This window comes from Harmonia axyridis, chromosome 3, assembly GCF_914767665.1.
Source record: "Harmonia axyridis chromosome 3, icHarAxyr1.1, whole genome shotgun sequence".
In the NCBI taxonomy this organism is placed as follows: domain Eukaryota; kingdom Metazoa; phylum Arthropoda; class Insecta; order Coleoptera; family Coccinellidae; genus Harmonia; species Harmonia axyridis.
The window spans coordinates 13,281,688-13,298,300 of NC_059503.1; the positions used below are offsets into that span (position 1 = coordinate 13,281,688).

Genomic DNA, 16,613 nt, shown 5'->3' on the forward strand with positions numbered 1-16,613 from the left:
GAAATTGAGGAAAATGCAAATTTCGCAAAAAATATTTCATAATTTTCAGATGGAACAGTGGTCACTACTCCATACAAATTAAAACATAAACTTTTCTCGTATTACCTACCTAATCTCATGTTCTGTTTTCTCTTCTTCAGATTTTTTTGACTCCATCAATTTATTGTAGATCTGTTTCCACATGAGGTCTTCGGCTTCCATATCCATTTTTTCAGATTGTCTGGTAACGGATCTAAATTTAAACCGTACGGAAATAGAGATTGTCTCAAATTCCAGCGAACCACTCGAATGATTACTGAGCACTGAACTTATTTGCACTATTAATTATGTTTTGCTATAGGTATAGAGCAAATACGTGAATTGAGAAATACACAACCTTTCTCGCCTAGGAGATGAGGGCTTTGTCGAAGTATGACACAGACTTCGACCTTGTGAAATGGATTTGGATGTAAGTAATCCTATCCCACCCATATCTAACCGGTAAACCCACGAAAACTACAGCTTCTTTTTGCATTTCACTAATCACACTGTTGCAATACAAAAGATTCTGTGCGACGCAGCATTGTTGATGATAATTAGCACCTTGTTTCTTCTAATGGTTATGAATGACAAGTATTATTTACTCATCCACTTCGAAAAATATCGTTGACCATGCCAGTCTAAAACCAGAACATGAAGTAATCATTTATAAAGAGTTGCTTATTAAAGTTTTCGCAGAACATAATGATGAATAGAAAAACATTCGCGTTTATGTTCTGTTCAAGGTGAGAGGTGTTTTGATTCCGCTTTATATTTGTGGTCAAGTCTCGATAGCAGCGCTCAGGTCAAGGAGCAGAAAGAAGATCCCTCAGCTGTGAGAAATATGGGTTACATTCAGAGATTAACGAATCGTTGTAATCGTTTGAGAATAATCAATACAAATAAAATTATAATAATTAGTTAATAGGTGAAATAAAAATTGAATATCAATTTTCACATTATTCAATTCAGATATTATTACTGATTTCAATATTTTCAATGTTGATTTATATTGAAATTTTTATTTGTTAGGTATTGGTTTGAAGTTTTTTTTTTAATTTAAACCTTTTTTGAATATTTACTTTTCGTGTTTCAAAAGGTGTGTGAAACAAAAATCAAATCAAATATTACTCCGGCATCGAGTTCTCTCGGAAATCAAAAAACTATTAGGATGAGATAAGGTACAAAAAATGGCTTCAATAAACATAAATAAAGTAATTGTTGGTGAGATGAGATATCAACATGATTCACAAGCTGCTTTATATGTCCCCATAAATAAAAATCTAACAGATTCAAATCCAGATAACGAGATGGCCATGGCAATGGCCCTCATTAACTATCTATTTATTCGGGAATTTTGAACCAAGTAATAGAGACAAAAAGATTATTTCCCTCTGGAACTTTTAAACAGAAAGGAATCGGACCTATGTTCGTAGGAAGAAAATTCAGAATGAGCCTAACTATCATTTGTATCAAATTTTGTAGTAGAGCTTGAGAACACCCTGTATATATTATTTGTTTCAGTCCTTGTTGGAACAAAATTTCAAAATGAATTTGCAACAGGGGTCATGAATTGATTGTTTTCTCGAAACTACTTATATCATTCGAAGAAAATTGCAATTAATCTCATATGCATCATGAATATCTGATTTCTGTATCTTATCTAGAGGATAATTAATTTGTCATACAAGATTATGTTTGTTTATATTGCTAATATGATACAAGGAAAATGAATCATACATTAGAATGAAAAAAAATTGTTATTATCTACTACATTAGATCCCTCACTTACCTAGCAAGGTAACTCTATATTTAGATTAGAATACATAATCAATAGGTCTACCATGAGTTTTTCGGAATATTTTTCCTCGCCTGCTAGGTGATATCTCTCAAAGGGGAGGTATTTTCCATCATAATGGTTAGGAATTATTTTAATAGCGTATATCCTAATATATGGATTGGGCGTGGTGAACCTATGGCATTGCTTCCTCTATCTCCCGACCTAACACCACTTGATTTTTTTCTCTGTGAGCTTTTGAAGTCAATGGTGTTTGAGGATTTAATCATAAACAAAAAACAATTAAGTTGTGAATTAGAATAAACGAGGCATCATTTTTCATTAAGGAGTTTTTTCAGCCATTCAGTATTATGAAGGTTGATTCAAAACAATAAAACAAAATGTTGCTTACTTATCAAAAAATTTCAAACTGCGCACCTTGAATTTTGGATACAATGGTTTTCAAACAATACAATTCGATAAACCGTTCTTTCGAAACCCTCTCTCCCCACGAACATCTTTGATTTCAAACACGAATTCTTCAATAGTTATTCGAAAGTTTAAAATTTTTCCAAATTCTTGAAAACGAGACTGCTGAGGTGAATTTAAAGGTAATAATATTCTAACTCATACAGATGTATATGCAACCCGAAATACAAAGCAATGTATTGATTATAGTCTAAAGTCTAACCTGTATATGCAACCCAAAATACGAAGCAATATATTTATAATAGTGGAATATGTTTCATAGTGGATTTCAAATTTCCTGCAAAATTATATTATTTCCTTTTTTTACGAAATATACAACTTAAAGTAATATTCCATCATAACACTTCCTCAATTCCACAATTGATTAATGTGATGAAGCTTTCTGAACCAATGCCTTGATAATAATAATAATAATAATAATAATAATAATGTTTATTCAAATAAACATATCTTAATTGTCATTGAATTTCAAGCATAGGATTTTCGAAATAGAAGAATCAATATGATATCGTAACAGATTTCAATAAATAAAATACGAAATATTCTGCTCTGATAAGAAAATAGCTCTTGAAAACTAACGTAAACACAACATTTTTAGGCATTCAACTTTATGATAATTTCTTCAAGCTTTTATAAAAGTTCGATTAATGTTCATCATTGATGCAAATTCTCTTATTCTTGATTCATTTAATGGAAAATATAAAGTCAGAATGAAAAGTCAAAGTAATTTTTGAGAAAAAGTAAAGAATATAAAAAATCAAAAGATTTTTTCAACATATAATGAGGACTTCGATTTTCATTATTTGTTAATTTCGACAGATAAATTCGATGCAAGAGATAACAATGCATTGCAAATGTGATACACATCTCATTATTTCTGAAACCCTTACTCAACAAATATTTACTTACATAATATAGCAAACAATGACTAAAGTATAATTCCAACTAGATCAATTTTGTCATTATGATCATATGGTCAATATTTGATCTAACAACTATTACATGCAGATTTGAGCAGATATCAGATTCAACATTAGATAACTACATTCCTATTTTATTTTTTTCGTTATTTCAATCTTTTGTACTTTATGGCCGAATATATCATTCAATGATGAAAAAAAATCTCCGATTTGAAAATTTCCACTTGTCAAATGCATTTGAGACCATTCGAAACAACTTTGGTTTCGTGGTAGTCTGTCGGTCTGTGTGTTCTCAAATCCTTGTCAGCCTTATAACTACAATTTTGTCGTATTTTATTAGAATTTCGTTTGGATATGCTGCTTTGGTTGTAGATAGTTCCATACGAATTTCATCTTTCCACATATGAGGAGAGCGTTAAAAATAATGCTTAAACATGAAATTCTCGTAATTTTTATATCTTGGTTTCTACTTGATCTGATTTTGTGTGAATTTTATTATGGATTTATGGATACTCGAATTGAATTTAAGTGATTTAATGAAAATTTCAAATAGAATTTCACAAATTTCAGCCCTCTACAAAAATATCTCTCTTCTCTGGAGATAATAGTGTTACAAGCCACAACAATGAATTCGACATTATGCTTAAACCTATTGGTGGAGAATTTTTTAATTCTTCATACTTTTCACTTTTTATCGTTCAAAACAATAAAAGCATCGAAATTTCGAAGAAACTGAAAAGATACAAGATCTCTGTTTGGATTTTATATTTCCAGTCATAACACTTTAGAAGAGAAAATTTCAAAATATATATTTCTAGACTAATGTTGCATTGCATTTCAAACTAAAAACAATCCAGTTATTAATTTTTTTAATGACTATGTATTTCTGAATGAGTATTTGAGAGAAAACAACAAATTATGAGCGATGATTTTAATAAATCAACATTAATTCAAAGAGCTTATTGCGTTATTGAATGCAAAATATAGTAAATTAGTTCGAAGAACACGGAACGTATATATAATTAAGACATGTATGAGAATTTTCCGCTATATAGTATCAAATAGTTTTCAATTTATTTATTCCAATAATGAACTAATTCATAACTAAGAAGACAATAAAATCCTTTGGAATCGTTCGGAAATATCAAACTAACAATTTATATTTTGTGGTCCAAAACTTTCAACGCCAACTATGAAAGCTAATTGCACGAATCTCAAAAAGTGTTGCTATCCAACAATGATCCTTCGTTTTGAAAGATTGACATCATAGTTCATAATGAAGAAATCATTGCTGAGGAGCAATCCACAAAGAAATATTAAATTTGAAGAATTTATAGGACATTGAAAATGTTTCACAAGATATTTATATGTACAGGGTGGTCCAACGAAAACTTAACACCTCTATATTTCGACTCCAACCTCTGATTCTAGCCTCAAAATATGCCTTATTCAAATATTGCTGTTTTCGAAGATACCGGGTGTTCAAATATTGATTTTTCTTTTTTTTTCGCCCACAAAAGTGTCAATACTTAAACAAACATGTTCGTTTAAGTATTTTTCGGTTCGGAAACTGCAGTTTCCGAATCGAAAGATTAATTGAGGAAGTGATTTTGCTTGGCCACCGGGAAGTCCCGATTTCAATCCTTTGGATTTTTTAATTCGGTCGTTAATAAATGGATTTGTTCACAAAAAAAATTAAATTGTATTTCAGATGGAAATTAGAAGAAGCCAAGAAAAATAATGAACATGAGTTGTTTGAAATTTTGCGAAAACGGATCATGAATACTTCGTTAATCTATGATCATGAATAAATATTGCAGTAAATGGTAGGCAATTTGAAGATTTACCTACTTTCGGTTTCTTATTTTTTTAAATTTGTTATTGTTGCAAATTTATAGAAATAAATTAAAATTCATTGAAATTATTACGAAAATCACAATCAATATTTAAACACCCGGTATCTCGGAAACTAGCAATATTCGTATAAGGCAAGATCTAAAATTCACACTTCAGTGATTGAAATTTTCTGAATAAATCACCTGGTATATCTACCACAAGCGCGCAACAATAAAATATTAAAATCTTTCATATACTCGAAGTGAAAATCAAAAAACTATTATTTGGTGCTTGTACCAATGTAATATTTCTATGGTTAATTTCAGTTCACTTTTGGTTTCACCATAGATTTAAAACTTTTATCGAGGAGCAAATCGATCTTCCAAAGTTTCGTCAAACCGGCAAGCTCATTTTGAATTAAATAACGTAAACAACAAACAAATAATTATCTATTGAATCCATCAAATAATTATCCACCAAGAATCAAAAAAGAATCGAACAAAAATAACTCAAAATTCGAAGAGACTCACTTTTTCATCGATGTCTTCGTCTTTCCCTTCGTTTGAATCTTATCGTACAAATGCCTCCACATAAGCTCTTCCGGGGGCAGCTCCATTTCACAAAAAGTCCAAAATTGATCAAGAGGACACAAGAACCGTTTGAACACTGAAAGAGCTAAACCAAAATGCGAACTGATCTTTCCCAACAGATGATAACACTTGCATTGTGCGAATGACGACCAAGCAGGCTGGGTATAGGAAGCTTATAGAGAGGAAGGTGTCTATGGGAAAACACCGCTTTCTTGGGTTTTACATGTCTCACGCAACGGGGAACCTGTCCAACTAGGAGATCTATTTATAAATCTATTATTCGAATGTAGAATTTGTTATGATTTAATGAACGCATGCAAAAATTTTGTTGCGGAGAATTTGTTCGTCTTAATGCAAAAAATTAATTAATATGCAAATATCTAGAGAATAGTTTCAAAAGATTAGTAGAGAACAACTAATGAAAGGTCAAACGAGTTCTGCCAGACATCAAAATGAATAAATTATGTGTTTGTAATGTTTGTATTCCTGAGTTATTGAATTTCAAATCTCTTTTGGATTAAAAGATTTGAAATTTTTGAATTCACATATATGTACTGATACTTTGAGAGATACTATAATGTTAAATATCACCGGGTATTTTAAATGAATATTGAGAAATAATTAGTAGATATTATATTCCAAATTTATCAAATAGCCTTCACAGTGAGTAGAATCTTTTCGAAATTATATGCTCAAACCGAAGAATATGCCTTTTTAGGTAGGAATCGATTAAGAGAATATTTTCAATAATAAACCTTTGCAATTGGTCAAAGAAAAAACTTCAAACCACCCATAAATTTTTCAACAGTCATATTTGTAAACTGGAACTGAAGGAATAAAGACCTTTATTATTATTATTATATTTTCTCGGCTACAACAAAAGAAAGTTGTATGGAATTTGGTACCAAAATTAGTTTCTTTATCGCACTGGTCCTTATAGCCCGAAAACACGATTTATTTATTTATTTCGGAGGTATAAACAAAGAATCAAATAAAAGAATAAAAACTTGGCAACACAAAATCATAAAATCGAAAAATTATTGCTTGCGTAAAAATAATTAGATGAAATATTTTCAAACGCTAAGTCCTAAACCGTTAAATTTTTGAGTTAAGAGTTATTTATTCAGATTTCAGGACAAAATATGTTCTTGGGTTCGAGAGCCTTCGCTATTTTTATCATATTTTTCTTTATATTGATATGTGCTAAACAGGAAATAGTAAAATTTGCAGGGTTTTCCTAATTTGATTCTTGATTTCCCAAACGTAATTGTAGACATTTCTGGGGAGTTCAAATCAATTATCTAGAAAGCAGCAAATGATTGAAATTATGAATAACGTCCTATAAAAGTTTCCAATTTTACACTTGGTCTATAGAGAGTGTTTCAACATTGACGCGACGCTCTATTAAGTTTAAGCGCTGAAATTTTCGAATTTTTTTTCGACGCAGTATCATTAGGCTTCATTCACTACACAAAGTGTACCAAAAAAGTGCAAATGACCAAACATGTTTTTATTGAATTTTCAGATTGCATGGGATGAATCAAGGCATGTTTTCCGAAGTTTTATATACTTAAAACGTTTTTGAAATATTTTGATTTTTCATAAATTGGAAGGTTTTTGGGAAAACCTATAATGACTCCGAAATGAATGAATTTATTCGAATGAGATATTGACAGTGAAAACTGGAAGAATTCTTGAGAATCATTGAGAATTCTACTGGGTGTTCAAAATGAAACGAATCATTAGTGGGGAATATAGCTCTAATGTAGCCCAGTGATACTGTGTCGAAAAAAAATTCGAAAATTTCAGCGTTTAACCATAATAGGACGTCGCGTCAATGGTGGAACACCCTGTATACAGAATGTTCATGATTAGCAATGATGAAGCAAACATTTCTTTCCTTCCGAATTACCTTTTTACAGCTTCACCCTAAAAACTGTTCACCCCTTATTCCTCAGTATTAAGTTTAAAGAAATGACAGTAAAAAACCAATACTTAGTCACTATTTTCAAATATTCAGTATTGAATAATAATAGACGAGTTTCTCTCAATAATATCTACTTGAACTATGATATCGAGCTTCTATTTTTGTATGTCTTTATGTCCTTCCTGACCTGATTTCAGCTCCATCTATGAAAGAAACTGGCAATTTTCAACTCGTTGCATGGAAATGGAAAACTGTGAAAACATTGAGTAAATACAAACATCCTTCTCTTAATATATCGCCCGATCATTTCGTCATAATGTCTCACTGATGACGTATCTGTCCTCAAATTATATTCTGTCCGTCCGGCTGTAAACACTCCAAAACGAAAAAATTTGAAATTTTCACGGTCGGTTGAGATCTCGAACGCCCATATTGAATTCAATGATGGATAAAATCTGCACCTTCGATTGGGTTGAAAATTTGCATTTGGCTGTAGAGTGGCAACGTACATAAAGCTTCATGCGAAATTTTTTGTAGCTGGCGTTATCAGAACCTTAGAAAGTTAAAAATAATATCGAAAAAAATCACGTATTCTTTCTTTCCGTAACTACAGACAGAACCAACAGAGTTTTAGGGGTTGACATAAAATACCAATTTCTAGCTCCGTGCAAAATTTCAAGATTATTTAACCATCAGAATTCAGAAACGTAGAAAATTCAAGTAGAGTATTAAAAAAATACTAAATACTGAGTATTTCTGTGATTACAGATCCACCGAATTAACTCTAGAAAAACTTTAAAAAGTAAAGAAAAGTAGTTAATCGAAAACCGTCAATAGTTGAAAATAAAAAAAAAATGAAAAAGTTACCTTTTGCTGCAATATTTTAGGCACTGCTCCCACGTTATTTTGTTAACATCACTGAGTCACTCGCAAAATGTTTTCAATATATATTTGAACAATATATATGATACTGAATGGGGCTAAAATAAGTGTCCCACCAGCTTACACTAAGTATGGAATCAAATACCTAATAGTAAAAACTTGAAGGTTTTTCTGTCTCGAATACAATAACAGAAGAAAAGACCAATTTGAACGTAATCAATCATGGATACAGTTTGTTCCCACGTATATATTTTTAAGGAATTATTAATACCTACAGATACATATAAGGAATCTCAGTATTCACCTGGATTTTTAACTACATATGGAATAATTTCACCGTGACATTGAATACTACAACTTAATAATTTCAAAAACTCACCTGAAAGGAATTTTCATTGCAAAACTATAAACTTTCAATCAAAAATTGTTATCTAATCGAATGATATTTGATTCATTTATTATAGAAAAAATTTCAGATAAAAACTAACTTTTCGGTATTGTTTTTTTTTACTTGGACGAAATTGTTTGGAAATTGTTTCTACTATACCATCATCACAAGAGATTTTAAAAGCGATTGTTCAACTTGAGATAACTAATACAGAATCCCACCTGGTCTTATCGCTGCTTAGATGTCACAAATTTCAGTCTGACAGTAGGTAAAGGTAATGTTTAATTATAGCTATACAACAATGCTCAACAAACATTGCTGAATTCCTGAATCCTACAAAAGAAAAAAGGATAACTGTTTTCGTAGATAGATATTCTTTATTAACTTAATCATTTGTTTTTTCTTACATGTATTGAAAATAAGTTCTATCCAAATAATGCAAATTTCCATAAAAATTTTAGCTTACCTACTTTAATTTTAGTAAATTCATTTTTTTTATGAAAAATTCAAGAACAATTAAGGAGACATTCTGTGATATAGAAAAAATTGGGAAAAAGTATAGTCATGAATCTGTTGGCTGTATTGTTTCTGTTTATTTTTTTTTAAGATTATTTTGATAATAATATAATTAATATAGAAAGAGCAAATCAATTAAGACGTCAAGTAATATTAGTTCATCTACTAATTAAATTTTGTTTAAGACATTTCATTTCGATTTGAATTCGCCAAACTTATTAACCATATCTCTATGGAAAAATTAGATATAAGCGCTAAAGAAAAAGTAAACTTTTTTAAATTCAAGAAGACTGGTCGCTGAAAGGTTGCCAATCAGATCTTTTTCAAGACTGATAATCTTTAGACTATTTTCAAAAATAAAACACCTAGAGGAATATACATAGCAGCCGTGCTCGAAAAACAATGTCTATTGTAATACCAGTTAACATGATCAAACTACCTATACATGCATTTAAACTACTGTTACATTCATGTACAGAAGCAAAATCAAATGGAATTCTTAATTCTGGAACTAACTAGGTCATAGTAGGATCTATTGTCCAAATTTTTCCTTATATTCCGTTTTTTGATCTACATTGGGATCGATTTTTTGCGTCGAAAGGCTGAAACGTTCTACTTTTTGTTCTATTCTTTCAACAACGTTATTTTCGAAAAGAAGTGAATTTTCATTTATAGGTGTGATTTTTTCAATATCTTTATAATCCCTCTTTCGTTTTAAATTCAAACATTTGAATAGGTATTCAGATCTAAAAATCAATGGATTCATATTTAATTTTATGGATAGGTATCCACCAAATCAAATGTTGTTAGGTAACAAAAATTACGAAATCGCCAAAACCCGATTGAAGTTAAATTTGCATTTTTGCAACATTCTTGTCTGTAAATTACAGATAAGAAGGTAGATGATAAGACTATTTCCTCTTCTTTTTATAAGTTTGCATATGATTCAACCAGATGAAATATAAATAAGCTCAGGAATTCCCCGTTCAGTTCAAGGTCCCTTATCTGGTCTCTTCGGCTGCTAAAGAAGTATGTAAATAACAGTAATCAAATAGCATGCAGAAAGAGAGTACCTACCAGATATCAGCTAAGTTACTGTATGCCTATAGTAGGTATGTAGACTAGTCCGATGGAAATACCAGTGTTGGAGGACTTTTGTAATTGTACTTTTTCTATGCATAATTTTTGCACCCTTGTTCCAGAAGAACATATCGCCCAATTTCATCGAAAAAAATGCGTAATATCTCCATAAAAACGGATCGCAATAGGTTGAAATCATAGAGTAATAAACATAGATAGAGGGAGTACACGCAATTTTTACATGTCCCCAACATGGTTACATTTCGTTGTCGGATTGTGATATATTTTCAAATCCACAATTTTAATATATCGTTATGAATGTATATTATAATGAATGAAATATATTTATTTGAGTAATTCTCAATTGAATATACGAATTTAAATATTTGGAATCCGATATTTTTCCTAATTGTCGAATTTATAATAGGCAGAATATTTATTATTTTCTATATATACCAGGTGAAATCCAAGGTTTTGCAACTTTTGCCCTCCTAGTGTCATCGGTTGTTTCACGTAGTTTGGCGCGCTTGAAGTTTGTTTTCTGAATTTCTGTTATATTTAAGTATTCATCTCAAAATATTTTGAGTTGATTTGAAACGTTGATTCATTATGGGAAATAACATGTGCGTTCTTTGTGGAGAAACTCGCAAATTGGGGAAATATCGTATCACTGATATGTTTTCATTTCCGCGCGCTTCATGTCAAATTTAATAGTCCAAACCGCAAACAGTCTAATAATACTACGTATTTGCAGAATCGAAAAAGAAGAAATTTTTTTTCGAAAAAAGCCGATATATTAAAAAAAAAATATGTGTTCTCTTCGCCAGCATTTTTTTAATAAGAATCTCATTAACTCATGAACCATTGAGTTTTTACCTAAAGTATGGCATATTGCCGACATTGTCATCAAAAAAGCTATCTAATGATGGAATAATATGCTGGGTGTGCCATTTTAAATGAGGAAGTAGTAGTATGTTCCTGTTATAACCGGAAGTTGTAGAGATCTGAAAATATTTTAGGGAAAAAGATCATTATCTCAAACCCATATGTGCAAATTTTCAGCTCAAAATCATTATTAGTTTTCCATAAACGTCTAATAGGACATTCGGGGAATCACCCTGATATCAATTTAAAGCAATGAAGAAAATTCACATTGGCGCTAGGGGATTCTATCTGTCTCCTGTCTTGTTCGAAATTCTATGACTCATCACTGTAGCGTTCCATGCTAGTAATTTCCCCGGTACCAAATGAACGGAAATGGTTTCCGAAGCTGATAGAGTTGCTATTGTTACGGCCGTTCCAAACACGGTACAATTGCTCTAATTGTCAACCTGTGGGTAAATATACCTCTTTCCACCTGTGATGCGAAGTTGGTATCAATGATTCGTAATCTATTACGAATTTACATATTTTTATTCCGTGGACGGTTTAGAACACAGAAAACAATGGTCACATAGGTATTTTATTGTTTCTGGTAGGCGTGGACTTGCTTTGGCGAAATTTTCGTAAACCATTAATTAAGATGATATTATCTTAATAGAACGATCATCCAACCATTCACTGTTTGGTGAACAAATTAACATTTCTGTTCCTCGCGTTCAGATGAGATATGAGGGGATTTACAGCAATATAGTTTTATAACCCATCTGAATTAAATTGAAATTATCTATGCATTGAAATAAAATAACCTTAGGGTTAGATGATTTTATCGTGGAATTAAAAAGTGCTGATTTGATTCTACATTTTCATTAACTTTAAAACGATAAAAATTCGAATTAATTTGTCTTAATTACGCAATCTGATATTGAAAAAACAATAAAAATCTAATCACATGTCATAAAATGAAAAAAATATTCAAGTATGGATAAGGGTGCCGAGTCATAGACTATTAAACATCATTTTGAATTGTCCGAACAAGCATTTTTTTCCCTATCTATCTATGAAGTTGTTGAACTTTTTTTTTTAAATTCTAACAACCTGTAACTCAATAATCAAGAAATTTAGGACATAGATTTATAGAAATATTTTTCCTTAAAATTCACACTCTAAGGATAATTATGATACTCTGAAATAATTACTTAGTATAATTAAGAAGTCATTTTTAAGAGTTTGCTGTTTAAGTATTTATCACTTGTAATTCTCAAACGCACTCACCTTCTGGAAGGATGTATTTTCTTATTTTTCCACTTGACCAACCAAGGAATAACTTTCTGTTGATGTGACAACGATGTAATGAACAGGTCCCTTATTTTCTTCTTCTTCATTTTCTTGTAGTTTTTGTCCCGCTTGTCCTCGCTGTAATAACAATAATCCATAAGTGAGCTATGCTGCATGCCGATGAAGTAAAATAATTATTAATTACTCATTTCTACATATCTAACTTCGAATACATCTTCCTATTTTCGACACACTCCAACGAATCTAACCTCAAGATCGAAGAAAATGATTGACTAAAGAATAGATAGACTTCAAATAATTACATTGTTTTTCGAAGATTGTTGAAATGTTTTGAGATGATCTTGTTTAAGGATCTTAACATGTTGCAAAACATCATGGAACAGGTGCACGGGTTGAACTTGAAATTTTTCTGTTTTGTTGTGAGTGTGAACCGGAAGGGGTTAAAGAATTATCGACTGGTAAGGTTCGGGGGTTTTGTGTATTTGGATCGAATTCTATGAACTCATTGTGGTCTGCTTTTTATGGGTTATTTATAGGCATGACCGCTTTTTTTCTCCATTCAGATTTTTGCAGTTAGTAACGGAAGTGGAAATGATAAATTATAATATTGCATTATTTGACTTGTAGCAATGTCAAATGGATTTCTACGAGGTGAAATGCATAGAAAACCTGCATCTTACTACGAGGTGTTAGAGTTATCATTCAAACTACCTAATCAGTTTATTCATTTATTTTGTTACAGAAGGGGCGTTCCCTGAACGAAGCGCTAGATAATTTTTCTCTGTTTATTTTCGAATTCCATCTTTTAAACTGAAAACTGCAAGACTACGAAATCGATGGAAATGAAATTTAGCTGTAGAATCAAAGTTTCAAACTCTAAGCAAAAGTTCATTTTGATAGCGTCACACAAAACCAGAGAAAATCCAAAAAGAAAATCGGAATAAAAATCTCAATATTTTAATGACAACAAATTTGGCAGAATTGAGATTATACGTGATTCATATAAAGAGTTTTTAATAAGATGTTTCATTTTGATATTGAAAAAAAAGTTTAATTCAAGAGAAATCAATAGAATATCATTTGGGAAAAAAATTATACAGGGTGATTCAAAATTCAATATCAAGATTTCGGGGGCGTATTTTTCAGGTCAAAATAGGACATTTTTTTTTTATGAACATGTGTCCTCAAACGCTTCGTTACCGAACTAAAGAGCATTAAACTTTCAATATCTATTTAGGTTTTTCTTTATAGGTCATTCAGTTTTTGAATCAAGAACAAATCTGAAATAAAGATTACGTTTCAAGATTACATCATCCAGTAAGCCGAGTAATTATAACAAGCTACAGGGATATATTTTTTCAGGGGTCATGCCTTTTTTCGCCCCATAAACTTTTTTGTAGTACGCCGCTGGTGGATTCTAACATATGAAATGAATTTTATATTTTGTTCATCAATTTTTCGTCTTTTCTAACTCTTAGGCATATGCGATCGTTATCGAGAAAAAGGTGAAATCATTTTTTGTTCTTAATTCGCTACTATAAAATTTTCAACAAAAGGTAGAAACCTATATTATCACAATGAAAACAAAAAACTCTACGTATTTGATTTATGATCTGAATAACGAAAAAATAAGAAACCTAACGAACCTATATTTCAAATTTGATCTTGATATCTGAAAAACTGTTAAAAAAGAGTTATGAAAAAAAATTTTGAAAAGTTTAACGCTCTCTAGTTTGGTACCTAACGCACCTACTGTGCGGACACATGTTTATCGAAAAAAGTTTCATTTTGACCTGAAAAATACGCCCCTGAAATCTTGATATTGAATTTTGAATCACCCTGTATACCAAACTGTCATTATTTTTTCATGCAAAACCACCCCCTGAAGATTATCGCACTTATTCACCAACACTCTGTATAGTATTTGGAAAAATAGAGGTTTGAAACAATACAGCGCATCGCATTGAAAAAAATTGGTTTTATACTTCTGACACATATTATGTAATTTAATAATTACATAATTCTGCTCCAGAGTACGCTTCAATTATTGCTACGCCACTGTGTAACACCGAAACCCCTGCGGACTGCAAATATTTCATATTTTAGAAGACGAAATAGCCGATTTGAACTTTCTGAAGACCAATAAAATTTAATTTAGAAAATCATTTGCCCAAAGTAAACTTTAAGAGAATAGATATCTACCTGTTGGTTTTGTTATCGTTATCCAAAATCCCACACCGTTCGATGCACTTGTCGAAATTTGTCCTGGCAACTCTGGCCCTCTTTCTCGAAGTTTGAAAAGAAGGCCGCGTCTTTCTGCGAAAAGCGTACGTTCTGCGAAAGCTGCAACCATCACAATCTTCGGTGTTGTAGGTTTGTTGCAAATTTATCCTCTTTATCAAGACACTTACGTCCGGATTCATGATGCTAGATCTGACTCAATTTGCGACTCTTTCTATCTAAGAAAGGGGAATCACTTTAAAGGTCTGGAGGTCTCAAGAGGTCAAAACCGAGAAAACCACTGTTTTTCTGTGAATCCTCCGTCTAGTGTGCTTTGTTGATATCGTAATTCCACTAGAGGGGGCATTTCCGTTACATGCTAGTATTGTTTCGGTGAAATTGAAAGAAGATAGGCATCCGTTTAATTTTATGTAATCTTTCGGGCGTGAAGTTAATGTGTACAGGTACCTAGGCAGGCGTTTTTGATGGTCAGTTTATCTTATCACGACTCGCCACTGTACGTGAAGGTGCTTGCAGAATGTTTAGACTTCAAAGCGCTCTTTTCCGAACAGATCGCTCTATTATATCGTCGCAAATTCTCTAATTTTAACTTGCTGATGATGTCAAATCCGTCCTCAAACTCGATTCCGTCCGGCCGTTAACACTTTGACTCCCGAAGAAAAAGAGCTAAAACGTTAAATCTGCAGGGTAGGATTGGATCTCTACTGCCTCTGTTTGGTTAACGGGTATATTTCGACTATGGGTTCTGTAAATATACTAATTGACAAAAAAAAACTGCAACACCAAGAAGGAGCTGTTCAAATTTTCCATTTTTTTTTGGTGAAACAAAGATAATATAGCAAGGAGTAACTGATTGAATTTTGGAGAAAAACCGAAGGGTTTACAATTTTTTTAAATAAATTTGTTAATAATATGACTACCGCGATTATCTACACCCTTCCCAACACGTCTCGGCATTGATGCAATAAGATGGTCTATTTCTCCTCGAGGGATACTATCCCAAGCCTGTACTTCATGTATCAGAGCCGCCAAAGTCCGTGGGGGCAGGGTTAAATTTTCAAGCCTGCTGCCAATGATGTCCCAAACATGCTCTATGGGCAAAATATCAGGGTATCTGGGTGGCCATGGCAAAAGATTCACATGGGTCGCTTCGAAAAAGTTGACACTAACTCTGGCAACATGAGATCGGGAATTATCTTGCTGAAATATTGGATTCTCGAGTCGGTTAAGCTAAGTGAACATATGGCTCCACTATTTCTTGAAGGTAACGCAGCACTGTCACGTTACCTCGAATAAAGACTAAAGCTGACCTACTCGCATGTGCAATAGCACCCCATACCATAACGCTCACTACTGTCCGGTGTAAATGACGCTCAACATCAAACTGAGGTTCACGTCTTTCTCCTCGACGTCGTCTAACCCTTCTTCGGCCATCATGTGCACCGACATTCCAATGTTGACGTTCTCTGCATCACTGTAATCGTTGCCGACGATGCTCAACCGTCAGAGTTAACGCAAGATGGGGTGGATAATGCTGCAGTCCAAAAGGCCTTAGTTGGCGGTAAACCCTTCGGACAGTTACAGGATGACCTTGTTCTCCTAACCACTCATCTGCCAAAGATCGAGCTGTCGCAAATCGGTCTCTAATGACCATAAGTTTTAGACGTCGAACTTGAACTTCATTTGTGCCCCTTCGACGTCCGGTGCCTACCCTTCTTCGATTTTGGGCATCATCAAACCACTTTTGACAACATCTCATAACAGTAGTTGG

General features: G+C 32.3%; 1 protein-coding gene and 1 long non-coding RNA gene across 6 annotated transcripts in view; one reads left to right on the forward strand and one right to left on the reverse strand.

The window, feature by feature from the left end:
* Nucleotides 1–15,078, reverse strand: part of LOC123677143 (protein unc-13 homolog 4B) — a 33,138-nt gene extending 18,060 nt beyond the window's left edge. Inside the window, exons 1-2 of one of the 5 annotated variants that reach the window (XM_045613672.1) lie at nt 14,804–15,078; nt 12,578–12,718 (exon numbers count right to left, since the gene is read on the reverse strand). In XM_045613672.1, the coding sequence (XP_045469628.1) occupies nt 12,578–12,718; nt 14,804–15,024 (362 nt within the window). In that variant the 5' untranslated portion in view covers nt 15,025–15,078. Of the gene's footprint in view, nt 1–109; nt 294–5,570; nt 5,840–8,818; nt 8,940–12,577; nt 12,719–12,903; nt 12,978–14,803 lie in introns of those variants that run through there. The other 4 variants (XM_045613673.1, XM_045613677.1, XM_045613676.1 and 1 more) reach the window with 4 other exon arrangements.
* On the forward strand, nt 308–953 carry LOC123677146. Its single transcript, XR_006747062.1, has 2 exons — nt 308–448; nt 765–953. It is a non-coding gene; the product is annotated as an uncharacterized LOC123677146 (long non-coding RNA).
* Nucleotides 15,079–16,613: the final 1,535 nt, after the last annotated feature.